At 46.0% G+C, this 27991-nt stretch overlaps 1 protein-coding gene across 12 annotated transcripts in view; it reads left to right on the plus strand.

Moving 5' to 3' along the window:
• Positions 1–27509, plus strand: part of ATXN2L (ataxin 2 like) — a 1584242-nt gene extending 1556733 nt beyond the window's left edge. For 4 of the 12 annotated variants that reach the window (XM_069652163.1, XM_069652157.1, XM_069652155.1 and 1 more), the window contains one exon: positions 26591–27509. In XM_069652163.1, coding sequence (XP_069508264.1) covers positions 26591–26640 — 50 coding nt within the window. In that variant the 3' untranslated portion in view covers positions 26641–27509. The remainder of the gene's footprint in view (positions 1–26590) is intronic. The other 8 variants (XM_069652162.1, XM_069652152.1, XM_069652158.1 and 5 more) reach the window with 3 other exon arrangements.
• The last annotated feature ends 482 nt before the right edge of the window (positions 27510–27991 follow it).

Below are 27991 nucleotides of genomic sequence, written 5' to 3' on the forward strand. Positions count from 1 at the left end.
GGCGTCGATGTCCCTCGACGGGCTCCATACCGTGTTGACGTCGCCGTCAGTATAAATAGCTTGTGCCGCACCCATTGGCTTCAGTTCTGTTTTTTTGAGGAAATGTTCGAGGAACACCCAGGCATGCCCCTTGACTAATAGACTCTTCGTGAGAGGAAAGTGTAAGAAACGTAAACTGTACTGCGGGGTAGGATGGGAGGGTCGATGAGTAATATGTGGGAGGAAAATCCAGTCGAAAGAACGTTACAGTTGGTAAGTAACTAGTTCTTCGAATGGATTGTGTCCTCCCACGTATTCCTCATCTTGTGATAGACTCCCATAGCAGTGGTAAATTTGGAGGTGGGAGTACTAGTTATTGTTCTCATGGACGGAATGAAGTACCGCCTTGGCAAATAAACCCTCATTGGAGGAGGAGACATCTAAGCAATAATGCTCGATGAAGGTATGCATTGATGCCCATGTTGCAGCTGAACAAATATCTGTTGCAGGGACTCCCCTCTTCAAAGCCGCAGAAGTAGCCATTCCCCTAGTGGAATGGGCTAGTCGCCGATATGGTGGGTCTTTTCCTGCTAATCTGTAGCACGCAATTATAACCAGAATGATCCAGCGGGATATAGTTTGTTTTGTCACTGCTAATCCCAATTTATGACCTGTGTAACCTACAGAGAGTTGGTCATCTTGATGTAACTTTGACATTCTTGAAATGTAAAAACGAAGGGCCCTTTTGGGGTCTAGTCTATGCAGTCTCTCCTCTTCTTTGCCCAAATGAGGAGGATAAGAATGTTGGTCAAATTATTTTTTGTGACAAATGGAAGTCAGAAACTACTTTTGGTAAGAAAGATGGTTTAACTTTAAGAACTACCTTGTCCTTGTAAAACGTAGTATATGGGGGTTTACATGAGAGAGCCTGTAGTTCACTAACCCTGCGGACTGATGTTAAGGCTACAAGAAGGACAGTCTTTAAGAAGCCTCAAGGGACAGGAGTGCAGAGGCTCAAATGGTATACAAGTTAGAAACTTAAGTACTAGGTTTAAATCCCAAGTTGGGACATGAAACGGTACTGGAGGGTATACATTAGTAAGCCCTTTCAGAAATTGAATAATTAATGTAATTTTGAAGTAGGAAACCTCTTCCGAGGAGCGCTTAAAAATGGACAGAGCAGCACGATATCCTTTAATTGTTCCGATCTGGAGCCCAGATTGGCTAGATGCAGTAGGAAAGAGAGCACCATTGGGGTGTCACATTGAAAAGGGTCCACAACCTTATCTTTGCACCAGTTACGTAGACAGTAGAGTCTTCTGCGGAAATGCGTATTCTGTACCTATTGTAACAACTTGTGGCGTCCCACAAGGTGCCTGTACATCTCCCTGTTTCTACAATATATTCACGGCCCCCTTGATCGCAATGCATGATACCGAGAATATAATCTTTACCAATTATGCGGATGACACGCAATGTGTCACCCCGCTTACTGGCTGTCACAGGGAAGATAAATTAGCCATTAATAGAGTTTTTACTCTCATTGAGGCCTGGATGCTCCATAATAAATTAGCATTGAACAAATAAACGGAGCTACTTGTTATAGGCTCACCACATACTATTAACAGAATGGGGCCAAAGTATGAGAATTTCCAGTTGGGAGGAGAATCTATTAAACCCCTAAAAAAGGTGAAACCCCTTGGAGTAACTTTCGATGAACATATGACCATGAAACAGCATGTCAGCAGTCTTGTATCCTCATGTGCATACTACATCAAATTGTTAGCACACCTAAGGCCATTGATATCACAGGAGAACGCTGAGACTATTGCGAGAGCAATAGTAGGTTCTAAAATAGACTACTGCTCTAGCCTACTCATGGGTATCAGTAAGTCTGACTGTAATAGGCTGCAGGTATGCCAAAATGGGGCTATCAGAGCTGTTAAGAATCTTAAATATATAGACCATGTCACATCGGCAAGACGTGAGCTACATTGGCTGCCAGTGACCACTAGATTTCTATTCCGAACTCTGACTATTATACATAAGTGCAGTTCTGGAAACATGCCTGGAAACCTACAACAGCTGCTACCCACAAAAATCAATGTGCGAACATTAAGGTCGAACAATCAGCACTTTCTGTCTGAACAAATATGCCACACTGTCAGAGCAGCTAACTCAGCCTTTGTCTTCAATGGACCTAGGGCTTGGAATGCTCTTGCTTTAAAGATGAGATCCATTGACTCCCTAGAATTGTTTAAGAAGAGCCGAAAGACATATTTGTTCAACTAAATGACTCTGACGGTTATAAATTCTCTTCTCCGCAATGGATTTGCATCCCGGACTCTTTTATTCGTTATTCGTTGTTTGTGTCTTGTAGTGCCCTCGGGTTCATGGCTGCGCTATATAAATGTATTAAAGTACTGAATTTGTTCAAACGACACTGGTACAAAGATTCTGTTGCTGGCCTTCTGGCCGAAAGCAAAATCTCCATTACGTCATCTGGAAGATCCCAATCCTTGTATCTCAACCTCTCAGACCATGCGTGAAGGTTGAGTGTCTTGACCTCTGGGCAGAGAACGCGACCTTCCTCTTGCGAGAGAAGGTCTTCTTTGCGGAAGACGTATCGGAGGGCAGATGGACATGTCCTCCTGGCCCAATCCGGGGCAATTAGGATCATGGTTTTCCTGAACTTTCTCAACCTCCTGATTACTTGAGGAATCACGGGGACTGGAGGAAACGCGTACAGCAGAGGAAACTTGCAGTCCACCACGAACACGTCTCCTAGAGCTCCTCTCAGAGGAAATTCCCTTGAGCAGTACTGTTTGCACTTCTGGTTTACCGTGGTCGCGAACAGATCCACTTGAGGGGTTCCCCAAAGGGCAAAGATCTCCAGAAGGGCTTCCTGAGCTAGCTCCCACTCGTGGGAGACTGTGCTCTGGCTGCTCAGAGCGTCTGCCGCCGTGTTCTGCTCTCCGGCTAAGTGAACTGCCGATAGAGAGATTCCTTGTCGTATTGCCCAGAACCAGAACGCCTCCTCTCTTGTTGAGGTAGTACATGGCCACAGTGTTGTCAGACATTATCAGGACATTCTTTCCCTGTACAGAGGGCAGGAAAGCTTTCAGCGCTAGTCTGATTGCTCTCAGCTCCAATAGGTTGATGTGTTTTTTGGACTCTGATGGAGACCAATGACCGCTGATTGTCAGATCATTGATGTGGGCTCCCCACCCCGTGAGTGAGGCGTCCGTTACTACTGTTATCTCCAGCCATGGTTGCCAAAAAGATTCTCCCTTGAGGATGTTGTCATTGCAAGCCTACAATAGTAGATCCTGAGCAACTGCGCTCTGGATTTGCAGAAGATCCGACATACTCCCCGAGAACTGGGACTGTTGAGTTCTGAGGGCCCACTGAAGGGATCTCATTCTCAATCTGGCCTCTGTCACCAGAAAGATGCAGGATGCCATGAGACCGAGCAACCTCAGAAAATCGAAGCCCGGCAGATGTTGGGCATTCTGGAATTTTGTTACCGTCTGCAGAATGTGGAGAGCTCTCATCTCGGGAGGCGAGGCTTTGCCCGAGGAAGTGTCCAAAACTGAGGGAGAAGCCCAGTTTGTGAAGGAAGTGACAGGTGATCGACAGATGTTTTTGAGCTTGTTCGGGAGAACGTGCTTTGATCAACCACTCGTCCAGGTAGGGGTAGATGTGAATCCCCCCCTTTCCTGAGACTCGCTGCCATCACCGCCATCAGCTTGGCGAAAACCCTCGGCGGAGGTCAGCCCAAATGGCAGAACTCGAAACTGATAGTGAGAACCGCCAACCTTGAACCTCAGGTACTTTCTGTGCCTGTGATGGATTGGCGCATGAAAGTAAGCATCCTGAAGGTCCAATGATACCAACCAGTCTTGGAGTTGGAGAGCGTGAAGGATCTGAGAAAGGGTTACCATATTGAACTTGTCCTTCCTGAGGAACCTGTTCAAGTTAAGTCCAAGATGGGTCTCAGTCCTCTGGCCTTCTTTGGGATGAGAAAATAAGGGCAGTACCAACCCTTGTTCCTCTCCGCTACAGGTACATATTCTATTGCACCTTTCTCTAGCAGGGTTAACATTTCCTGCAACAGGAGTGGGTCTGGAATTTTGGCAGAGTTGGCTTCCGGTGGATGATTCTGAGGCCCTTTTTAGGAAGGGAAAGCAGTAACTACTGTTTCCAGTGCCCAAGCATCTGACGTAATGCCTGCCATTCTTTCAGATAGTGAGAGATTCTGCCTCCCACTGGGGTTTTGTGTGGTAAGGCCTCAGAGTGATTTGGAGACGGCTGCAGGAGCGGCTGAGGGCAAATATGCCATTCTTGAGGATGGCTTTGCAGTCTTTCCTCGTCCACCACGAGTGTCATTTCTTTTGTCTCTTTGCCTGTCCTCTTCGTCTACCAAAAGATGAGTAGTACCGAAAAGGACAACCCATCCAGGAAGATGAGCCCGAATAGGGTTTCTGAGGCTGTCGCATGGAGGCACTAAGGGATTTATCTGATGATTTTGAGGTCTGTAGTCTTTCTAGGCTTTTATCAGCCTTACTACCAAACAGCCTCAAGCCATCAAAAGGCATGTTGAGAAGTCTGGCCTGCACATCTGGTGCAAACCCTGACTTTCTTAACCACGCAAATCTGCGTAGCACTGTGCTTGTAGCCATGGACCTGCTTACACTTTCAGCAGTGTCCAGTCCAGACTGGAGACATTCCTCCATTGCCTCCTTCCCGCCTTTGACAATATTCAGGAAGCCTTCCCTTTCCTTGCCTTCCGGAATATGTTTAGCCGCCGCCGAAATGCAGTCCCACAGGGTATGTGTGAACCTGGCCCAGGGCACAGGTGACGTTAGTTGACTTTAAGGCCATGCTACCCGAAGTAAAAACTTTACGGGCCCAAGCATCTACCTTCTTATCCTCTCTATCCGGAGGGATGGTTGGATATGCAGTCTGTCTTGAAATAGTCGCAGCCTGAAAAACCAGACTTTCTGGAGTGGGATGTCTATTCAAATACTTAGGATCAGAAGTAGAAGTTCTATACTTCTCAGGAAAATTACTGTTTACTGCAGAAATATTGTCAGGAGCTTCCCAGTTACCTTTCTACTGTTCTCTGAAGTGCCCTATGGAAGGGGAGAACTGGATCCTTCTGGGGGCTCAGATCTAGAATGTCTGTCATGTCATCCTGATCAAAGATTGGTGAGGCTCTACCCAACCCATATATTCCACCACTCTGTTCATTAGACTCCTGTACCCTGAATCTGCATGTTCTGCAGGGTCAGGTTTCGCAAACTCTAGCTGAGGTGACGTATCAATGCTACTAGCAGAGTGAAGAGTCTCGCACAGGTCTCTCATTTTAGATTCTGGGTCTATTAGTGTCATGATCTCTGCTTCCAAAAGGTCAGGGTTTTCCCAACTCCCTTGGAAGCAGATCCATAACCCAGGTTCCGAGTGCCAACCAGTCCCAATTGGGACCTTTTGGACCCAGTCCTGGCGCCAGTGGCACCAGGCTCATAAATATGCCCAGTCCCAGCGCTGGAAGCGCCGAGCTCATAATGCTTGGGTGGACTTACCTTCAGCAGACCATGCTGCTTACTTGCCTGCCAGTTGAGCCTCTGATCCTCTTCTGTTTGGAACTACTTTTCCTGTTGGGTGGGGCTGGAGCCACTCCCTAGATTCAGAACACTGGAACTCTTCTGGAAGGCAGGAACTCTTTTCTTACCAGGAACTCTTTTCTTACTTAGGCGTGGCTGTGGAAGGAGACACCTAAGCACTACAGGAGGCTATTTAAACCACACCCGGTGGATGAATCTTGCTTTGCGTTATTCTGCAACCTCTGCAGCAGAACGCTCATCGTGTCTTCTGCATCCGGTCCTGGGCCTAAGGAAAAAGGCTTACCATCCTGAATCCAGTCTTCAGCAACACCTATAAAGACAAGAAAGAACAGGTTAGCATTCCGGCATCTGAAAGGCAAAGGCTTACCTACTCTTCGTGCGCTCCGGAGGTCTTCACACTGCATTCCGGCATCTGAAAGACAAAAGTTTACCAACTCTTCGCACGCTCCGGAGGCCTTCGGCGCTGCATCCCGCATCTGAAAGACAAAACAAGGTGCGTTTAAAGACATTGGGGAACTTTAATACTCACGTGCCATTACTCCTTTCCACATCTAATCCAGTGGGTATTCCGGCACCCTGCAGCCGCTCCGAACTCCTACCTGCAAAATAAAAAGACAGTTAGAGCGCATAGTGAAGCAGGCAACAAGCGCTTACTTACGTGCTTCCAGGCGCTTCTATTCATCACACGGGCTCCATCTTCAACTCACTTCAGCCCGTCATCCGCCATCGCCGGAACCCTGCAAAACAAGAGACATCATTACTAAAGACTTTAAAGACATTTGAATGACTCGAAACTTACCGTTCGTGCAGTAAACGTCGGACAGCAGTCCTCTGAAGTCAAGAGGCCTGCGCTACCTATCCAGTGAAGAAACTGGTTACAGCACTCTGCCCCGAGGCAGATGAAGAGCTCGGCATTCACTTACCTAAGACATCTTACTCTACACGTCAGGCATACAGTGCACAGAGGTCCAGCCCAAAGAGCCAACCGGGTGCTACACATCACCTTTGAAGATACGGTAGTCGCCCAGTCAAGACCGGCGCCTCTGCGAGAATCAGGTGAGCGTTACAGAACGCAAAGCCTACCGCAAAACTCTCGCCCAGGCGCTATGGAAACCTCGGATACTGACCCCCTAGCCCGGTTACTTGGGGAACTAAGGGCAGAAGTGCATGCAGCTCGTCAGGAAACGAATGCTCTAAGAAGGGAACTAATTATTTCCAAGGAGAGAACAGACAATCTTGCTAGACAAGTGCTACAGTCACAAGCCGGACAGACCCCGTTACCCGCATCAGGGGCAAATCTTCCTTCAACATCCTCTATGAATCCAGTGCAGATCAACCTACCTGGGAATGTACCTCTGGCTCCGCCCGAACGATTTTCTGGTGACCCAAAGAGGTTTGCAGTATTTATCAATCAGTGCCGGTTGCACTTCTTATGCCGGCCAGCAGCCTTTCCAACTGATCAAGCAAAAGTAGCTTTTGTACTTTCGTACCTTAGTGGCAATGCGGCAGACTGGTCGATCCCTCTAGTTAATCAAGATGCTCCGGTTCTCCATGATTTTCAAGCCTTTCAGCTTAGTATGGAAAAACTGTTTGCAAGACATTCACAGGGGCAGGCCTTGGACAATGAGCTTCTTTCGTTGCGACAGGGTAATCAAGACCTTTTGGCTTATATTGCATCTTTCAATAGACTAATAGTGGAAACTCAATGGCCTGAGGACAAAAGGATTACGCTGTTTTATAGAGGTCTACGTGGAGAGCTCAAAGACGTTTTAGCCCAAGTAGTGAATCCCCCACAAGACTGTTCGGATTATATAGACTTGGTCGTTCAAATAGATCACAGGCTGCAGAACAGGAAGGCCGATCGTTCCAAGTTTGATGCTCGAGTATTTTCCAAACCGCCAACTCCTTCCAAAGGAGTAGACTCCGGGGAACCCATGCAAATAGGGGGTCTGAAAGGTCCTCTAACACAAAGGGAGCGGGAAAGGAGGAAACAGTTGCAATTATGCCTATATTGCGGAAACTCAGGGCACTTTCTTCGAGACTGTCCGGTGAAACCTGCCAAGAAGGCAGTAGGAGCTGCAGTTACCAAAGTTACAAACTCTGAGCAGGGAAACGACCTCGCCCGACAAGAATAGAGGTCCTCTTGCCGAGCGTGAAAACCAGTTCCGTGACCTCGCATTTCGTGATACCTATGGTCCTCATTAGCCCTGATAATCCGGATCGATTACATGCAATTGAAGCTTACGTCGACAGCGGTGCCATCGGCAATTATGTGGATCATGAAATGGTTTTGAGGATGAATCTAACTCTTTGTCCCAAGGCTGTAAAGGACGTCATTACTACGGTGGATGGTACGGAGATAGCCTCCGGGCCAGTAACGCATACCACTCAAGAGGTGACGCTAGTAAGTCAAGATGGACACCATGAGAAGATCGTGTTCGATGTGATCAAGGCCCCTCAGTTTCAGATTATTCTAGGAATACCTTGGTTAGAGAAACACAATCCTCTGATCGATTGGCGAGCAAGAACGGTCCAGTTTCCAGAATGTGTCTCTACTTGTCACCCTCCACCTGGTGTTGCACTGGCCGCAATTTCTTCAGAGACTCCCCAGTTACCTCCCGAATACCTAGAATACCAAGATGTTTTCCGGAAGGATCAGGCTAACTCTCTACCTCCTCATAGGTCTTATGACTGCCAGATAGACCTGATACCTGGATCTACTCCTCCTTGTAGTAGAATTTATGCCCTCACCGAGCCTGAGAACCTTCACCTTCGACAATACCTGGATCAATACCTGGCAAATGGGTTTATTCGTCCTTCCAAGTCCCCTGCTTCTTCAGCTTTGTTCTTCGTTCCAAAAAAGGAAGGAGACCTTAGAACTTGTATCGATTATCGCTCCCTGAACCAGATCACCGTTAAGAATAGATATCCGTTACCTTTGATCCCTGAACTCCTGGACCAAGTCAGAAAAGCATGCATATATACAAAGCTGGATCTTAGAGGAGCTTACCACTTGGTACGAGTAAAAGAGGGCGATGAATGGAAGACGGCCTTCCGCACCAAGTATGGGCTATTTGAATATCAGGTCATGCCCTTCGGACTTTGCAATGCCCCGGACGCCTTTCAATATTTTATGAACGATGTCCTCAGAGAGCTCATAGATGTATGTGTTGTTGTTTACATTGACGACATCCTCGTTTATTCTTCATCGGAATCTGAACATCGGAAACACGTGAAAATGGTCCTCGAAAGATTGCGTCAACACAAACTTTTCGCTAAGTTGGAAAAATGTGTTTTCAACGTGACTGAAGTTGAATTCTTGGGATTCATATTATCACCTGGCGGAGTGCGTATGGATTCAAAGAAGGTCGATGCAGTTCTCAAATGGCCATCACCATCCTCCGTAAAAGGTGTGCAAAGCATGTTAGGCTTCGCTAACTTTTACCGCAGGTTTATCCCCGAATTCTCTCGAATAGTCCAGCCCATCACTGCCTTGTTAAAGAAAAACAAACGTTTTGAATGGTCTACCGAGGCGGAACAAGCTTTCCAGGATTTGAAGACTAAATTTATCTCTGCACCAATCTTAAAACACCCTCGCCCCGAACTCCCCTACATCGTGGAAACTGATGCTTCAAGCCTTGCCATGGGGGCAGTTCTATCACAAAAGGACCCGGTAACCAATCAGTTGCATCCCGTGGCATTTTGGTCCCGCAAATTCTCGCCTCCTGAAATCAATTACACGATTACTGACAAGGAACTTCTGGCTATCAAGTCTGCCTTTAAGGCTTGGCGGCATTATCTGCTGGGGGCCCGACACACCGTTACTGTGATTACGGATCACCGAAACCTGCAATATTTGAAGACCGCAAAAGCCCAATCCTCTAGACAACTCCGTTGGGCATTATTCTTTGCCGAGTTTGACTTCATAATTACCTATCGACCTGGTACAAAGAACGGTAAAGCCGATGCCCTTTCTCGGATGGGAGTGGAAGAACACTTGGTCAACCCTAAACCTGTACCAATCATTCCCGAACAAAGAATTCTGGGTGTAATCGCCACAGAATCCATAGAGGAAGTTAAGGATAAAGCCAGGAAACTTGTAACTCCAGCAGACATACAGAATTGGCATCTGCAGGGAAAGGACTTTGCAGTAAAGGACAACTTATTGTATTTCCAAGAACGATTATACCTACCCAGCACAGATTTACAGAAAAAAGTAATCTCTTGTTATCACGACTCTTTAATGGAAGGTCATCCCGGTATAGCCAAGACCTCAGAAAAGATCAAGCGCTACTTCTGGTGGCCGTCTTGGAAAAAAGATATCAGAGACTTTATAATGTCCTGTGGAGTATGCGCCCAAAACAAGAGTCAAAAGGAAAGACCAGCAAGCCTCTTATGCCCTATTGACATCCCACCTCGCCCTTGGCATACGCTTTCTATGGACTTCATCACCGATCTACCTCCATGCTCCGGATACAATACGATTCTAGTAATCGTGGACTTATTCTCCAAGATGGCGCATTTCATTCCGCTCAAAGGCTTGCCAACAGCAGCAACTCTGGCCCGAGAATTTCTCGAAAACATCGTCCGACTGCACGGTTTTCCTTCGGTTCTAATTTCGGATCGAGGTAGTCAATTTATTTCTCATTTTTGGCGAAGTTGCTGTCGGTCGGCTCAAATTGATGTGAGACTATCGACCAGTCACCACCCTCAGACCGACGGACAAACCGAGAGGACCAATCAAACTCTGGAACAGTATTTACGCTGCATGCTGCAACAAACTGAAAAAACTTGGAAAGATATCCTTTGGATAGCCGAGTATGCCTACAATAACTCTGTCCATTCGGGAACTGGGAAAACCCCGTTTTTTCTTTTGTACGGCAGTCACCCTCGAACCTCGGAGTTGGATCCCCTCCAAGATCTTGAAACACCAGCAGTAGACTACCTGCATTCTACAATCACCCAAGCCTTTAAGGAAGCTGTTTCTCACCTTCAAAGGGCTAAAGAACAATACAAGAAAGGAGCAGATCAACATCGGAAGGAAGCCCCTCACTATCAAGTAGGGGATCAAGTCTGGTTATCCACCAAATATCTATCTCTAAAAGGGCCACGCACATTCAACCCAAGATACCTTGGTCCCTATTCCATCACTACCATAGTAAACCCAGTAGCGGTCAAGTTGGACTTGCCCCCGCACATGAAGATACATCCGGTCTTCCACGTCTCTCTATTAAAACCCGTGCAACCTCAAACCCGACTAACCAAATCTCCAAAACCTATCCTAGTGGATGGAGAACTCGAGTTTGAAGTCAAAAGCATTCTGGACTCCAAGATCTCCAAATCTAAACTATTCTACCTAATTGACTGGAAAGGCTACGGCCCCCAAGAGAGATCCTGGGAACCTGCTGAATATGTCCACGCTCCTCGCCTAATCAAAAGATTTCACCGAACATTTCCTGACAAGCCAAAACCCCCGGAGAAGCCCGGTTTGGGAGGGGCCTTGAGGGGGGGTACTGTCATGATCTCTGCTTCCAAAAGGTCAGGGTTTTCCCAACTCCCTTGGAAGCAGATCCATAACCCAGGTTCCGAGTGCCAACCAGTCCCAATTGGGACCTTTTGGACCCAGTCCTGGCGCCAGTGGCACCAGGCTCATAAATATGCCCAGTCCCAGTCCCAGTGCTGGAAGCGCCGAGCTCATAATGCTTGGGTGGACTTACCTTCAGCAGACCATGCTGCTTACTTGCCTGCCAGTTGAGCCTCTGATCCTCTTCTGTTTGGAACTACTTTTCCTGTTGGGTGGGGCTGGAGCCACTCCCTAGATTCAGAACACTGGAACTCTTCTGGAAGGCAGGAACTCTTTTCTTACCAGGAACTGTTTTCTTACTTAGGCGTGGCTGTGGAAGGAGACACCTAAGCACTACAGGAGGCTATTTAAACCACACCCGGTGGATGAATCTTGCTTTGCGTTATTCTGCAACCTCTGCAGCAGAACGCTCATCGTGTCTTCTGCATCCGGTCCTGGGCCTAAGGAAAAAGGCTTACCATCCTGAATCCAGTCTTCAGCAACACCTATAAAGACAAGAAAGAACAGGTTAGCATTCCGGCATCTGAAAGGCAAAGGCTTACCTACTCTTCGTGCGCTCCGGAGGTCTTCACACTGCATTCCGGCATCTGAAAGACAAAAGTTTATCAACTCTTCGCACGCTCCGGAGGCCTTCGGCGCTGCATCCCGCATCTGAAAGACAAAACAAGGTGCGTTTAAAGACATTGGGGAACTTTAATACTCACTTGCCATTACTCCTTTCCACATCTAATCCAGTGGGTATTCCGGCACCCTGCAGCCGCTCCGAACTCGTACCTGCAAAATAAAAAGACAGAGCGCATAGTGAAGCAGGCAACAAGCGCTTACTTACGTGCTTCCAGGCGCTTCTATTCATCACACGGGCTCCATCTTCAACTCACTTCAGCCCGTCATCCGCCATCGCCGGAACCCTGCAAAACAAGAGACATCATTACTAAAGACTTTAAAGACATTTGAATGACTCGAAACTTACCGTTCGTGCAGTAAACGTCGGACAGCAGTCCTCTGAAGTCAAGAGGCCTGCGCTACCTATCCAGTGAAGAAACTGGTTACAGCACCCTGCCCCGAGGCAGATGGAGAGCTCGGCATTCACTTACCTAAGACATCTTACTCTACACGTCAGGCATACAGTGCACAGAGTTCCAGCCCAAAGAGCAAACCGGGTGCTACACATCACCTTTGAAGATACGGTAGTCGCCCAGTCAAGACCGGCGCCTCTGCGAGAATCAGGTGAGCGTTACAATTAGTTCCTCTGGAACCTGTCTAGTGCCATATTCCACTCCAAAAGGAGAAACCGCCTCAACCTCAGAGCCACTTTCTTCAAATATTGAAGACAAAGACTTACAATAGTCTGATTTTGGTAATGGAGTAAATCTCCTGTCTTGTTCATGAGTTTCCGTCGATGGTATCGAAGGAATCTTCGACACCGATGGAGTCTTCGACAAAGGCGTTGAAGACGCTTTAGGCTTCGATGTTGAAGCTGTCGGCGCCAATGGCATCGACAAAGTTGCAGATGTTTTCGACAACTTCTTTTTTTTTATGCGGTGTTGGGGAAACACTCGACTCTCGAGGATTCCTCGACGACTTGGCGTCGACTTGAGTCTTGCAAGTTTCACCGCAGTAGTTCCTGACTTCCCTGTGTCGTCTGATGGAGCGACAGGGGTCTGGCTCTTCTGAGGTTTCTTTGAGGGAGTCGAGGCCGCATTCTCAAAAACCTCCATCTTTTTTCTAAAATCTTCCCATTTTCTTGGGGAATCCGACTTCATCAGGCATCGTACCAATTCGGTAGATGTATCCGATGATGATGAGGGAGATCTATGTCTCATTTTAACTCTTTTCGAAAAGGAAGATGAAGAGCGCCTCGATCTACTACGAGACCGGGATCTCTTAGTGTTTTTTGTGACGCTCTGATTCTTTCGAATCAGACGATTTTTTTATGTCTTTTAGACAAGACCTTTGAAGAGGCCTTAGAAGCATCCCGCCCCACCACCAGTTTACCTTTCTTCTCATGAAGGGCCTTCTCCGTCATCGACTGACAGGAGCCACAGTCACCGGTTCGATGATCTGAACCAAGGCATCAAAGACAAATGCGCTGAGGATCTGTTATCGACATCTTCGAACCGCCGACGATACATTTTTTTAACCCCGTCTTGGGGGTAGGAGGGGAAGATGGAGACGACATGTTCTGAAGAAAATTTCAAAGCGCACCGTTCTCGAAAGCGAAGCAATCGGATAATCGGAACTGAAGCCAACGGGTGCGGCACAAGCTATATATATTGACGGTGACGTCAACACGGTACAGAGCCTTTAGAGGAACATCGTCGCCACAACCTCGTGCACAGCGCCCTCTGCCAAAAAAAACGTCCAAAGCAGCGAAGCTTGCGAATACGAATATCACAAGATGAGGAATAGGTGGGAGGACACAATCCATTCAAAATGAGAATTCTCCCTAACGTACCATACTGACATTCTTGACAAGGGTCCTCCAAAGGAACCTGGCTTACCCTTCCACACAACGATAAGGGATACTCTCTAAGAGTTGTGGAAGAAACCAGGGACTGCCTCCGGGTCTGGTGCAGGCAGTGACTTTTACATCTAAGACTTCTCCTTCTCTGCCACCCGACGGGGACGATTAAAAATATGATGCCTTGGCAAATTGTGTTTTTTCTGGCTGGAAGCATGGCATTGAAAGCAATCAATGCCTCTTGCACTCTAGCTAAATATGTGTGTACCACACTTTGGACATCCGTGAGGGTGAGATGAGGGATGGCTTCTTTAACCTGGTTAATGATGGGAAGTAAGCTTCAGCCCAATCCCTACAATCAGGTTTGGAGGGCTGTTTGGAAAAGCTCCAAAGCCGCAGCAAAATCTCTAGTGGGGGCAATTTGCCAAAAGCGACAGCAGGCATCCTTGCAAAGTTGTAGAGGAAGATCCTTCTGTTACTTTTCTCCCTCAGCCAAAGAGGTAGAGGCCAAGCCGCCCAAAGGCAGGGTCAAAGATGATTTTTCAACAAAAGGTAGCTGGCGCTCCTCTCCAGAAAGAACATAGCATGATAACCTGTTCTGAGGTGAGAGTTTGCAGCACACGCTTTTTGCTCACTGTGCCTTTCACAGATGGGAAATATCCATTTGCATATCAGTCTTTGTCCCGCCCACATGGGCAGTCCTGCACCGAAATGCTATGGCAATTCCTCTCTGAACAAGAGTACCTAAAGCAACCCCATACACGTGTTTCAGCCTCGTTGGGCCTCATCAGTGAGGTGAAGCTTTGCCTCTCTGAGCACAGTGAGCAGGGAGTCCACGTCTGGTTGCCCCCAGGTAACTCAGGGTGACCAACCCCAAGTTCCTTGCAAATATTTCAACAAAATGTAGCTGGCGCTCCTCTCCAGAAAGAATATGGCATGATAACCTGTTCTGAGGTGAGTTTTCAGCACACGCCAGGGGGCAACCAGACGTGGACTCCTTGCTCACTGTGCTTAGAGAGACAAAGCTTCACCTCACTGATGAGGCCCAACAAGGCTGAAACATGTGTATGGGGTTGCTTTTGGTACTCTTGTTCAGAGAGGAATTGCCATAGCATTTCGGTGCTGGACTGCCCATGTGGGCGGGACAAAGACTGATATGCAAATGGATATTTCCCATCTGTGAAAAGTACAGTGAGCAAAAAACGTGTGCTGCAAACTCATCTCAGAGCAGGTTATCATGCCATGCTCTTTCTGGAGAGCAGCGCCTGCTACCTTTTTTGAAATACCAAAGATGATTTTCCCTTCCAACTAGAGGAAAACCTGCCGAAGACATAGATTCATCCCTGTCCTCAGCTGCTCCTGCAGCCCCTAAACCACTCTGAGCACTTCGTACCAAAAGCACCAGTTGGAAGGAGGATGACCAGGCATGTAGATGAGTGATACTCCATTACTTTGGATCCAAGGGGACTGCAAACAGTATCCCATGGTTAATGTCTCCCATTTAAGAAGGCTCCAAGATTCACCCCTCTCCCCTGCTCCCTTTCCCCCTTTGAGTAAACATCATTTGCGGGCTCTAGATGAGCTGCTTCTGCAGGCCATACTCTCCCTGCTGATGAAGGGTGCTACAGAGAAAGTAACTTTAGCTGAGCTGAACCAGGGTTGGTACTCTCCTTTTTGGGCACCAGGAAGTAAGTACAGTGGACTGCGACCCATCCTGGACCTGAGGCGCCTTGAACAACTTCTTCAGGATGTCAAATACAAGATGGTCACTCTTTTGCAGATCCTCCAGGCCTTTCAGCTCCAGGACTGGATGGTGTCACTAGATCTTCAGGCTCTTCCTTTCACATGCCTATCCTTCCCACGAACATGAAGTACCTCATATACGTGATTGGCAGAACTCACTATCCGTTTAGAGTATTAGCTTTCAAGTTTACCTCTGCCCCGAGGGTCTTCACCAAGTTCATGGCGTGGTGTCAGCGAGTCTGAGGAGAGGGGGCATTCACATCTTCCCTTACCTAGACGATTGGCTGATCACGGTACATCCTCCTGTATAGGTTCTAGAACATTGCAACCGTATCTGCCACTTCCTTCCCAAACTCTGCTTCTCCGTCAACTTCAAGAAGTCTCAAATGACTCCTTCTCAAATGCTTCAATTTATTTGAGCAGTCATGGACTCCACTTCAGGTAAGGCTTTCCCTCCCAAGTTAACGGCTCAGCATGTCCCGAAGATGGTTGAGATTTCAGAATGCTCAATAACTACCTGCCTTCGAATTTCTAAAGTTGTTGGTCCTCATGGTATCCTGCATTTTCCTGGTGCCGCAGGCTCAACTAAGCATGAGATCACTTCAGTGGGCTCTCAAAACCCAATTGTCTCAGTTCCCAGGCAGGATGATGGACCTTGTTCAAGTCCCGAGCAGGGTAGCACAGGACCTTCTGTGGTGGGCCCGGAAAGAGAACTTGATGGGTGGAGAACCTTTTTGTCAACCATGGCCCGAGATCACTGTAGTCGCGGATGCCTTCCTCAAGGGTAGTGTTGGACACAGAGCGATATTACAGTCCGTGCACTGTTACACAGTGCAATGAAGACTACATTTAAGCCTGTTACAGCTGAGGGTGATGATACTGGCACTGATGGCCTTCCTGCCTTCCATCCAGGGGAATGTCCTGATAATGACAGACAGCACAGTGGCTATACATTATCTCAACAAGATAGGTGGTGTAGGGTCACTACCACTGTGCAAGGGGACAATGCAGCTCTGGTTTTGGGCATTACAAAACAAGATATCCTTGTGGGTATTTCATTTAGCCAGAGAATAAGGCCACGGTTGCTCTGAGCAGGCAGGGCACGATCTCTGTGTGGGAGTTAGCTCAGAATGTCCTTCTAATGATCTTTGTCCTCTGGGGAACCGCTCGGGTGGATCTGTGGTTGTATCAAGTTTCAATAGAAAATGCAATCTGTTCTGCTCCAGGGCATTTCTCCAGGGAGGAGCGCTTGGGGACGTGTTTGTAGTGGATTGGGATTTTCTGCTCCTGTATGCTTGCCTGCCAGTCCAAGTCGTCCCTCCAATCCTAATGAGGTTGAGTATGATCAGGAAATCGCTCAGGATTGGACCAGGGCGACATGGCAATTTTTCTTAATTATTACATGTCCATCTGTCTTCTATTTCGCCCTCCCCAGAGTTACTCTCGCAGGAGGGAGTTGCCTTCTATGCACAGGGATCGGGATCCTGAACCTGCATACCTGGTTTCTGAAAGGCTAATGTAAAAAGACTGGGACCTCCCTGAGGACATTATGGAGGCACTCCTTTTGGCCAGAAGACCAGCAACAAAGGCACTATACCTCTGCCACTGGAAAACCACTTTGCTGTTGGTCTAGCTCAAAGCATGTAGACCCTTTTTCATGCACACACTTACTAGCTTAGCTTACTCAGTTCCTGATTGTGCAGGGTTTGTGTCTGTTCATAATGGATAGCGATCCCATGTAAGACTAGAGTGGCGCTCTTGTTGCATGATCTATGAGGTGTTTATGGATGCTCAGAAGGGAGGACCCTTGGCAATTGGTCAACATTTTTAGGCCTTGAATTTACAAATTGGCATAGCATGATTTGGCCTAACATGGCCTAGTAAAGAACTTTGCTACTCTGCCTGCGCAGCAGAGTTTTGTCGCCTGCCCTAGAAGCTCTGGAGGCAACATGGAAGGAGATTAATGTTGGGTGTGCCGCAGTCTGTCAAACTGTGTTTTAATTTCAGGGGGCCCAGCCAGCTATGGAGAGAATATGCATCCTCCCGACAGACCTAGGCCTGGGCTTGCAGCGAAGAATACCTTTGTAGGGGGGCGGCCACCAACAGAGGGTGCCACTCGTCAATTAAAACATAAAACCTGCACCATTTTTAGATTGATTTATGACAAAAATGGTGCTTTGATTAGTGTGCTTTTATGATAGGATATTTATAACGCGCTTAATACCCAGAGGTTTCTAAGCCCAGACCCGGGGATTGAACCGGTGGGGCTCTGTGTCGTCTTGCTCCAGGGCGAGCATGTTGCCCCTGAGCTATCCTCCCGAGACTAATCCTTTGACCACTCCTCCACTGAACTGCAATAACCAAAAGGTATTCCTTGAACCTTTTGGATGAAATTAGAAAATGGGGAACGTCCCTTCTGGGCAATTGCTCTGTGTAGACCCGAGATGACGGGTAACACACAGCACAAAGTGGCAGGAAGAGGATACATTCCTTCTCGAGCGTGTAAATTTTCTTAGATTCACATGCATGTGAATATTCCCACTTCTAGCTGGAAACCCAGATTTCATGCGTTTTAAACAAGATAACGTTTTAGAACTACTTACCATTTTGTTGGGATTCACCCAGTGCTTACTGGCAGCATTTTAAGCATTACAGTAAAACTGATTCCACCTTTTTTTGGAAGCTCAAACAGTGCCCTTTCCTACCACCATTAGGATCAGGGTCCAGAAGAAACAAAATACTGAAAAATGCACCACAGTGCTGGGGTTGCTAAATGGCTTAGGAGAAGCATGCAGGCAGAAAAGAACTCCTAACTTGCTGCATGTATGGTTGTGTTAGAACAGTTTTTCTGAAGTCAAACTAAGAGCTTAGTAAAGCCATTCAACTGAGGCAGCACAATACTCGACTCTTAGTAAAAGGCTGTACCACCTGAGTTCAGGGTAGTGTAGACCAAGCAGTCAGGCTTGTCTTGGGCGGGAGAGAGGGCTGTAGAATCAGTACAGATGAAATTGTAAAACAAATGGTCCAAAGAAACACTGAAACACTGCGTATTGTTAAAAAAAAAAAGAAATGTTTATTTAAATACAAATAGGCCCAGATAAATCTTGGGGTAAATAAGTACTATCACATTATATATAACCACAATTATAAAAACACAACTCTATGCTTGAAGGTAGGTGCACATACCAAAGCATATAACCTTTTTTGGAACACCTAACAGTAGTTCTAGGGAAGTCAAAACCGACCAATAGTTACTTTTACATTACTTTCAGTAATAACAGGGTAGTAGACCCGATCAGTTGTACTGTGACCCTCAGCAGGAAATTGCATAGTAATATCAACTGGACAATATACTAAGTTATTCTAGGGGAGTTGGACCTTGGGGTGTAATATTCAATTACAGTTGCTTTTCAGTTCACAGACTAAGGGAAGCAATAACTAACTTATATTAGGATAACAGTTATACTTGGGCAAGTAAAACCTATGCACTTTTTACAGGAGCTATCAGCAACTTAAAGGCAGGTGTAGGCCTAAAACTGTTTTTGTTTGTCTAAAACAGACCAGGGAAGGCAAACCCCAATGTTACTCTTTATGAATGACTGTTATTCTAGGTAGGTAAAACCTAATGCATACTTATTCTGGACAGGCGAACGGCAAGTCAGGGGAAGCGAGACCCAGTTGGGAAACTTACTTGTCTGAAAGAAATAGTTAAGTGAAGCCAACAGCATTACTTGATATGATGATATTGTATTTATAGCGCGCCTATACACATTTGTTTCAAGGCGCGGCGAGGCAGGGGAGGGGAACAAGGGAGGACAAGACCACGATGTTACTAGGCCTAGTGACATTGAGATTGCGCAAGTGCAGGGGAGAGGAAAGGGGAGGAGGAGCAAGTGCAGGACATAGGATCTAAACATCAAACAAGAAGTGCGGCCAGCAGGTGGCAGTGCAAGGGTAAGTGCAGAACAGCAACTTATAGTACAGGTAGGTGGACTGTAGGGTTACAGATACAGCTCCAATTGCATCGTTGCCAGGAGGCAGTGCAGGTGTGCAACTGGGAGGGCAGGGACCTGGGCCCGTGGTTCATAGGGTAGCCAGGTAACCAGTGCAATAACAGACAGGAGATCAGCAGGGAAGAGGGAGAGAGAAGGCAGAAGCAAAGAGGAAAGTCTTGAGCTGCTTCCGGAACCGGAGATGGTTCTGCTCAAGTTTTATAGAGGCTGAGAGGTTGCCACCTGCTCGATTCTTGGGAAAGTGACTGTCCCTCAAAGAGTTGGAGGAGCGAAGCGCTCGAGCGGGAAGATACTCCAGAAGAGAAAGCTGGAGCTGTCCCTGTACCCAGGAAAAGCTTTGTGGACATGCAAAGGATTTTGAACTTGACCTTGCAGCCAATGGAGAGATTTCGGTGCTGGAGAGATACGATCCCTGAGCTTCAGGCCAAGGACAAGTCTTGCGGTCCTGTTCTGGATGAGTTGCAGAGGACGGAGAGTAGAGGCGGGCAGATTTAAAAGGAGGCTGTTGTAGTGTTAGAATTCTCATAAATGTGTGAATTCCTTTCACCTTAGAGACCCCCCAGCAACTTTGCTGGTCTTTTGAGTACTTGATTTTTTAATATATTTTTTTTACCTGGAACGAGTGTGAGCCTTTTTTCCCCACTCTTTCATGTATTTTGATGTGTGTTTTTCACTTGTGTTCTTTGATTATGGGGTTTTAGATAATGCCCTAGGCATCATCTTTTCATGTGTGTTACACAGCACCCTCATTGCAGTGACACAGGGATGTCTTTTAGACTCCCCAAAGGTTTAGATACCTTCTCTGGGATAAACTGTTTCCCAGAGAATGTAAAGTGAAATTGACTTTACTAGTCTTTCCAAATTCCTAGACCCAGCACACACCATCTTATAATTGAGTGCTGAAGGGGTCACATATTATCCCCTGTGTCTAAATACTCATGTAGCAGTCAAATGCTACCCTTTCCTATTGAAAAGACTGGTGGCAGTGGTTTTACAACAAACTACCATGATTTTTCCTGACCACGAACACCAGTAGCTAAAAATCACGGCAGCCATGTTTTTCAAGATGGCGCCTTAAGCACCTTTTTTTAAACGGTCCTGTCTTCTTTTTTCACCATTTCTTTTTGGAAAGGTCCTTCTAGTGTTTGTCTCTGCGCGCCAAACCAGGTTTGGTCCCTTTGTTCGTATGCCTTTTGGCGGGCTTCAGTACTGAAGACCGCCTCTGGCGTCTGAGTGTCTGGGGTGGGCAGGAAGTGAGGGAGGTGCCCACAACTCTGTGCTTAGTCTCCTGGGAGAGCCAAATGCACTCTGGCGTGATTGGCTGGCTGACTGTCCGGCAAGTACAGCCACCCTGCTAGATGACTGACAGCTAGGCTGGAGTGAAAGGGAGAAAACTGTTTAAAAGGCGGTCTCTTGGACTGCAAAGCTGAGTCGACCACTGGAGCGAAAGAACCGAAGAAGAGCTGGAAGAGGACGGCTGCTACAACTCCTGGACCGTTGGTTTGCCCGATCAAGCCCTGCTGCATGTCCGAATTGCCAAGTTCATCTCGACAGAGAAGCCCCTTCAAGGACGACGTCATCTTTGAGTTGGTGGGCCCAATCAACTAGTAAGCCACCTGGACACCATTCTCAAGGCTGGTTAGGATTAACCAGGGAAAGGGATACCAGCTTGTGTGCTTGAATCGACAGCTAGTGGAACTGAAGTGACTCCATCTTGTTTGCTTTTTTGATGATTCTGTGCAGTGCAGGTGTCCCCCTACGTTCTCCTTCTTGTCCCCAGTACTGAGGCTCAGGAACAGTGAGACCTGCTGGAACTGCCAGGAACCAACGACTTCAGCTGCATTTGTTTGTTCATACTAAGGTACTGTGCCAACCCGATTGAGAGAAAGCCACACTCTGAGTGAAAGTTTGTGAAACTTTCCCAACTTGCAGGCCTAATCAGCTTGTGACCCCACAAATGATTCTTTTTCGCCTAAACGACTTCTGAGAACTTTTGCAAAGACTTTACCGTTTGATACCAGAACTGCTCTTTCCTATCCAGAACTCTAGCCCATTGACTTTGGCCTGGCCTATTGACTTGAATTGAACGCCTCTGGTGAACTGAAACTATTTGCACTGGTTAGTAAGTATATGTGATCTATTCTACTTACTTTTGTACCTTTTCCTCACTTCTAAGTAACTGAACTGCCATTTTGCTCCTATTTCAGGAGACCTCAAACTGTCTCAAAATCTTAGTTTTGTATTGAAGTGTATTGGTATATAATATAAAGTTGTCTTCTACTAGTGAAATGTTTTCTAAATGTTTGTGTAATAAATTAATAACTGTTTTACCAAGAAACCTTGAGTATAAGTGTCTACTTGAACCACTGGGATTGAAGGTCCTCTGTGTAACTACTTGTACTGCTCACATTCACTCTTGAGATAAGCCTGTCTGCTCAGCTCGCTACCAAAAACTGTGTGGTACAGACTTGTACCAAAGGTTGGTTTGACAACACCTGTTGTAATTCTGTGTAGTGGTCCCAGAGGGTACTGCATGCAATTCTGCCTAATTGGTAGTTTGACGTCTTAGAGACGTCTGAAATGTGAGGAGAGATGGAGAGTGTGGAATCGGAGATAACCCCAAGGGTTTTAGCCTCACAGGTGGGAGCAGGAGGAAGGCCAAGGGAGGCCAGCCAGAGAGTGAGGGGAAAGAGGGGAGCAGGTGTACCAATGAGGAGGATCTCCGTCTTGCTGGCATTCAGGCAGAGATCATTGGCGGCGCACCACTCTTGGATTGCAGACAGACAATCCGGGAGGAGAGGAGAGGATGCGGCAGTGCAGAGCCTGAAAGCGAGCTGGGTGTAATCAGCATAGCACTGGGAATTGGAGCAGGGAACAGCAATGCAATGGGCAAGAGGTGCCAGGAATGGTTGAACAACCAGGGAGAAAGGTTAAACCCCTGGGGACAAGATGCACAACCAATTCACAGGTGTGTAAAATAACCTTAGATCTACTTTCCAGAATGTCAGAACATCTCTATGGCAAGTAAAACAACGTTATATATACTTTTCAGAATGGCAGAACATTTCTACGGTAAGTAATAGCTTTTGTAACTTTTCACTCTCATAGTTAGTAACTTTTAAACACTTATTCTCTTTTCTAGGCAAAAGGCTGAATCCTTTAAAAGTCTCACTTATTCTTGGAGGATGAGTGTTCTCAGTTCTAGTGTCCAACAGCCAGTGTCAGGATAGGGTGTTTAGTAGCAAAAGTCAGAGTTCCTAAGGAAGACTTTTCAAACAGGTGAGTATTTTACTTTAGAGTTAGTTGAGGGTCCAGGGGCGTCACAGAAAACACCCGAAAAGGCTTTCAGCAGGGGCCTGGATACATTGGACGAGAGGACTCTCAATCACAGAAAACACCCCAAAACTACACAGGAATCGCAAGAGACTTGAGAGAAGTAAATACCCAAGCCAGGTCAGTACCTCGGCATAGAAGATGATTTTGCAGCAGAAGGACTTCAGGATCTGCAGCCAAAAACCTGGTTGTTGAATTGTTGTTGAAAGACAGAAGTCGGTACACTGCAAGGACTTTTGCAGTAAGGTTCCCAAGGAAGGCTCTAGCCAAGGTTATCCTCACGTCTGGATGTGGCTCTGTGAATTTGGCGCCTTTACAGGGGCACAGAAGAAGACAGAATATCGCTGGTCGGATTCTCGTCGTTACAAAGTTCCAGCACTGGTGAGGAGACTTTTCGGACTGTAATCGTGCCTCTGGAGATCCAGCAGGATGCCAATCAAGTTTCAGCGAGATTTCGGAAGACCGTGCACCACACAGTGGCTCAAGGTCCCAGGGTATTCAGGTATTGCAGCCCGCAAGGTCTCAGCACAGCATGTGGATGGCTCAAAATGCAGGTGGTCTTGCGTCTAGTGGGTCTCACCAGGCTCGGAATCGGGGTTGTCATTTTCAGAGTCCTCAGGTCGATTGGAAGAAATGGCTACAGCAGGCTCTCCAGTCGCTGGAAATCGTTTCGGCTGCTTTTCCTTAATCATCCTCTTCGGTTTTGGTTCCATTGGTTGACTACCTCATCAGCTTCCAGGATCTGACTCTAATGCAGAAACCCAGCCAATCAAACAGCCATCCAACATTCAAACTTGGGGGTTGGCAATCCTTTCAGGACAGACAGCCTTCCAGTTTGAACTGGAATTTTGCAGTCAGGCTGGAAGACAAAGGGCTGCAGAGTATTGCAGTCCTCACTCCTTCCTGCCTTCACAGACACTCTGGAGCCTAGGCGTGGGAGTCCACAGGACTACCCCTGGAGATAAAAATCACACAAAGGAATTTTCCACCCTGGATTTTTGGGGAAGGAACAGGAAAGGACATGGGGCACTAAAATGGCAAAACAAGAAGACGGGCCATTTTGGTCAAATGAGCACCCATAGGTGCCGTTACCGCAGTTCTGGAAACAGCCCACAGTAAAGGTGCACCAAATTAGTAAAAAGGTTCACTACCAGCCGCCATTAAAGGTACGTTTGTCCTTGTAACATAAATGTTAAATTTAAAATGAGAATGAGAAAGGGGATACTCATTATCTCCTCAGCACTCAACATAAGGTGGGGGGGGCTGGTCTCGCCTAATAAAATGTAAATGGGATCCAAAGATCCTTTATAACCTTGGGAACTGTAGTTCTCGCAAGGTTAGCTAGCGAAAGTTAAAAGGGGAGCCCCTAGGGCAACCCAGCAACAATAGGCACTTATTGCCAAAAAGTTGTCAAAGAGAATAACTTTAAAAATAAAACACTATGGAGAGTCTTAAAAATGACACCCATAAAAAGAGTAAAGTATTATGTGAGTGTGAGAAAAGCTTCCCACTCAGAGGTATAAGGAAACATAATCCACCAGTAAAAGCAAAATGTTTTGGGGTTGACGCAGGCCAGAAAGATTATTATGAAAATCCTACCTACCAATGCCTGTCTAACTTGAACTATTGTTGGTGGTTTTTGTGGACTCATTATAGCCCTAGACCACTCTCACAGCCCTCCCGACACTAAGCCTTGCCACTCTGCTACTTTAGCTTGATTGGGATTGGCTAAACTCCGTCTCCCTGTGCCCCATAATGGGGTGGCCTCCCGAAATCCATCTCAACAGTAGCTAAAATGGCTAGTGAGCTACGGGCATTGTCAACTGCAGAACTGTTCAATGCGTTTTATCCAACATGCTGTTAAACAACGCCAAAGTGTTATCCAAGTTCCCATACATGAAACTATTTTTGTTTCCAGATCCATTTGGAGAGAAGAATTGCAATACTATAGATACACAGAGCCTTAAGGTATTGCATAGTAAACAAATTAGCTATTATGCCTGAACACTAGTTTGTGTCAAAATGAACAACTGAATGAGCCGTTATCACTTGATGTCAATGCAGGGCCTGAAATCACAGCAGAACCAGTTGCACCATGGAACTTTGATTAGAGGACTTGTTTTTGTTACTGCCTCACAAGTCAACATAATGCTTGGCACTCTGAATGAAAGTTTGCAAATTTGTAATTGATAATTAAAGTTTGAGATAAATAAGTGAATTACTAGTATGTGTGATTCTCTAACATGAATAGCTCGGAGAGTATGAAATGTAATTGATCACTTTATCTCAGTTTATGAACTACCCTTAGCTCTGCAGTTTGGGGATAATTGTAGTTCCCAATTTCTCTGTAAAGGTCTTGCATCTGTAGTTCTATGGCATGAACAGGTTTGCTTTCTACTACTTTTCTCTCTGCGCAGTACCTACTTGTGAAGCATACGAGGTTATTATGATTTCTCATTCATTCAGTGTGCCCTCCATTGCCCACATTGCTGGTTACTCACTGACAGATTTTGGATTTAGTAGGATTCTAGAATCTTACTGAACCACTGCTTAAGTTGGGTCGCTTTAACTCAAAATCCAAGGTTTGATACATGTTATTGGATTATCTGAACATATTTTGCTGAAAGGGTCAATGCGTTAACTTTGGAAGCCCCCTGCACATCTTCATTTGAAGGCGTTTACACATCAAGATGAGCAACAAAGAAAAAAAGTGTTGAACATTTCTTTCACATAGGAAAAGAATAAAGCGTGATGCTTCTACTTTAAGCTCCTTTAGATACAGGAAAGACCATGCTTGGAATTCAGTCCTCTGATGCTCCGCTTATCTTCAGAGCAATACATCTAGAACAGTTCTAAACGGGCAATAATTGGAAAACGGATCTCATCTTAAAATGTGCTGGCAAATTATATTTTCATCAGGCCAGTGTAATTCACGCTTGGAATGTGTCCAAACAGTTAAATACAGGGAATCTTAAAAGTGGGACCCAGTAAGTATGAGCAAACCTAGTATTGTAAAGAAATCCCAAAATGCAAGATACAAAATCGCACTCAATTTGAAAGTAGCACGTGTTTCATTCACTTTCCTTTCCCCACACAGTCCAAAGTTCTGCGCAGGTGCAGTATGCATAAAATACATTTTATTTCCGCATGCCACCTGTTTTTCCAAATAGTCTACACCTGTGCAATTATCTGCAGTGATTGCAATGCCCAGTCTAACAGAAGAATGGAACAATGGAGCACTGTAGTAGTGTTTTGCAACATAAACTTAAGTCAAGGCATTGTATGTTTCTTCATCCTCCACAAAATGCATGGTCATACAGTAGGACAAGTGGAGTTACTTATGCCTGCTGGCCTCCATCTGCTCCAATACAAAAATCATCTCAGCATTTTTAAATGGCACAATATCCAATTTTATCACAGTGCACATCATACTGGATGACTCCTTAATGTCTTGCAGCCAATGGTGAAGCAAAACACATATGGTTTTAGAATGGTGCAGTGTCCACTGTTAGCTTGGGGGCCTGTGTATTTATCTATGTGAAACAAAATGTACAGCACTGTGGGTTTTTTTTTTTTTTTTGCTCATTTTTGTTTGACAGCCACATAATGAATGTCGGAATTTTTGTAAGAGGTGATGCTAAACCTTCTCAGTATATTTTCATGTAATCAGATTAAAGCTATAACAGCTTGGACTGTGTGATTTATAAACTGGGCTAACAGTGTCAGACTTTTCTTGTACTTTAATGATTGAACTTACTGTCGGCCCACCTTTACTGGACCATTGGCTGCTAGTAAGCAGTGCTTGCTTTTTAATTGTGTTGTAATTTTTTTAATCCATCTTTCCTTACAGTCCAATCTCATCCTCCCCAACAGCTTCCGTACCACCCTCCTGGAAACTGAGACCCCCTCAAGCTGTGAACTGACATCTCGTCTTGCTGACTGCTTCTGATCTGCATCCCCTTAAACACAGACGATTCCTGTCACTGTAAAAGTGCAACCTGCCGGCAGATTCAATTTCATCCATGGTGCACAAGGTGGCTTAATATGTTGGACCTCTTATCTGGAAACTTCTGTCTTCTCCTGCTTCACAGTCCGCAAATGCCATTTATCCCGAACAGGCCTCATCTGTGAACTACTTCTGATGTAGAAGACTGCTTCTGTCTCATTCCCACCAGCCTGTAAACATTGCAAGCGGCTCAGCCTGTGAAAATACTACCAAACTGTTTCGTTTTTGTTGAAGTCCCTCTTTGTCACAGAGGGTGGCTGTGAAGGTTTCTTCTCTCTGGAGAAACAGACTTGTCTCTAGACACAGAGGTCTGTGTAATTTGAAAGGATACGAATACATCATCTTTCCCTGTTGAGCAGGCTGTTGGTTCCCCATCAAAGTTGAAGTTCAACAAACACCTCACTGGGTTTCAACTGATAAGCCAACGTATGCTCTGGAAGTGAAGTGCAGCCTTAACATAAGCCTCCCCATTTGTGACAAGGTCATCTTGTTGTTTCCTATGAGAGAGAGATTTTTATTTTGGGGACTGCAGACGGCAGTTCATTTGAAGTCCCCACCAACTGTGCTGCTCCTAGAGACTGAGAACATTTTATTTTATATTTATGACTACAATTGGGCAGATAAAGTTTGTTTCCCCATTCCCATGACATCTACAAGAGAAAGGAGGACTACTTTTACTTTTTATTAAATAAAAATACTAAACCGTGGACACAAACTCCCCACCCCCCCGTTCCCCCTAAAATAAAATTTTAAACTTGCTCCACTTCTTGTGTTCTAGTGTTGAGTGAGACGTATTATGCATTCTTTCTTTTAGTTGGTGTGTGGATCAGTGCTTCTTGAGGCTCAAATTGGCGCTCTTGAAGCTGTAACTCATTTTGCCCAAAATGTATCGTCTGCTGTTTGAGCTTTTAAGTGATGATTTAATGTTTTAGAACATTAACCGGTCTACTGCCATTCTCCTTGTTGACTGTGAGTAGGGCGATTGGGTATTCATTGGTGCCCCTGTTTCCCCAGCAGAGATCCCCATCTAAGGATAATAAACTTGGTTTAATTGACTTACACAGTTCCAAATAAAAAGAGAACAGAATGTGTTTTTTTTAAAAATGGACTTTTTGTTTTTTCAATTTTTTCTTTTTAATAGCAGTTAGCCTCACTCCCAACCAGAATTCAAATTACCAAGGGAATAATGCTAATTATTCCACTCTCGATGGTAAGGCATTGTTCATTCGCTTTCATGCTTTTCAT

This window comes from Ambystoma mexicanum, chromosome 3p (assembly GCF_040938575.1).
Source record: "Ambystoma mexicanum isolate Mex_15411 chromosome 3p, UKY_AmexF1_1, whole genome shotgun sequence".
In the NCBI taxonomy this organism is placed as follows: Eukaryota; Metazoa; Chordata; class Amphibia; order Caudata; family Ambystomatidae; genus Ambystoma; species Ambystoma mexicanum.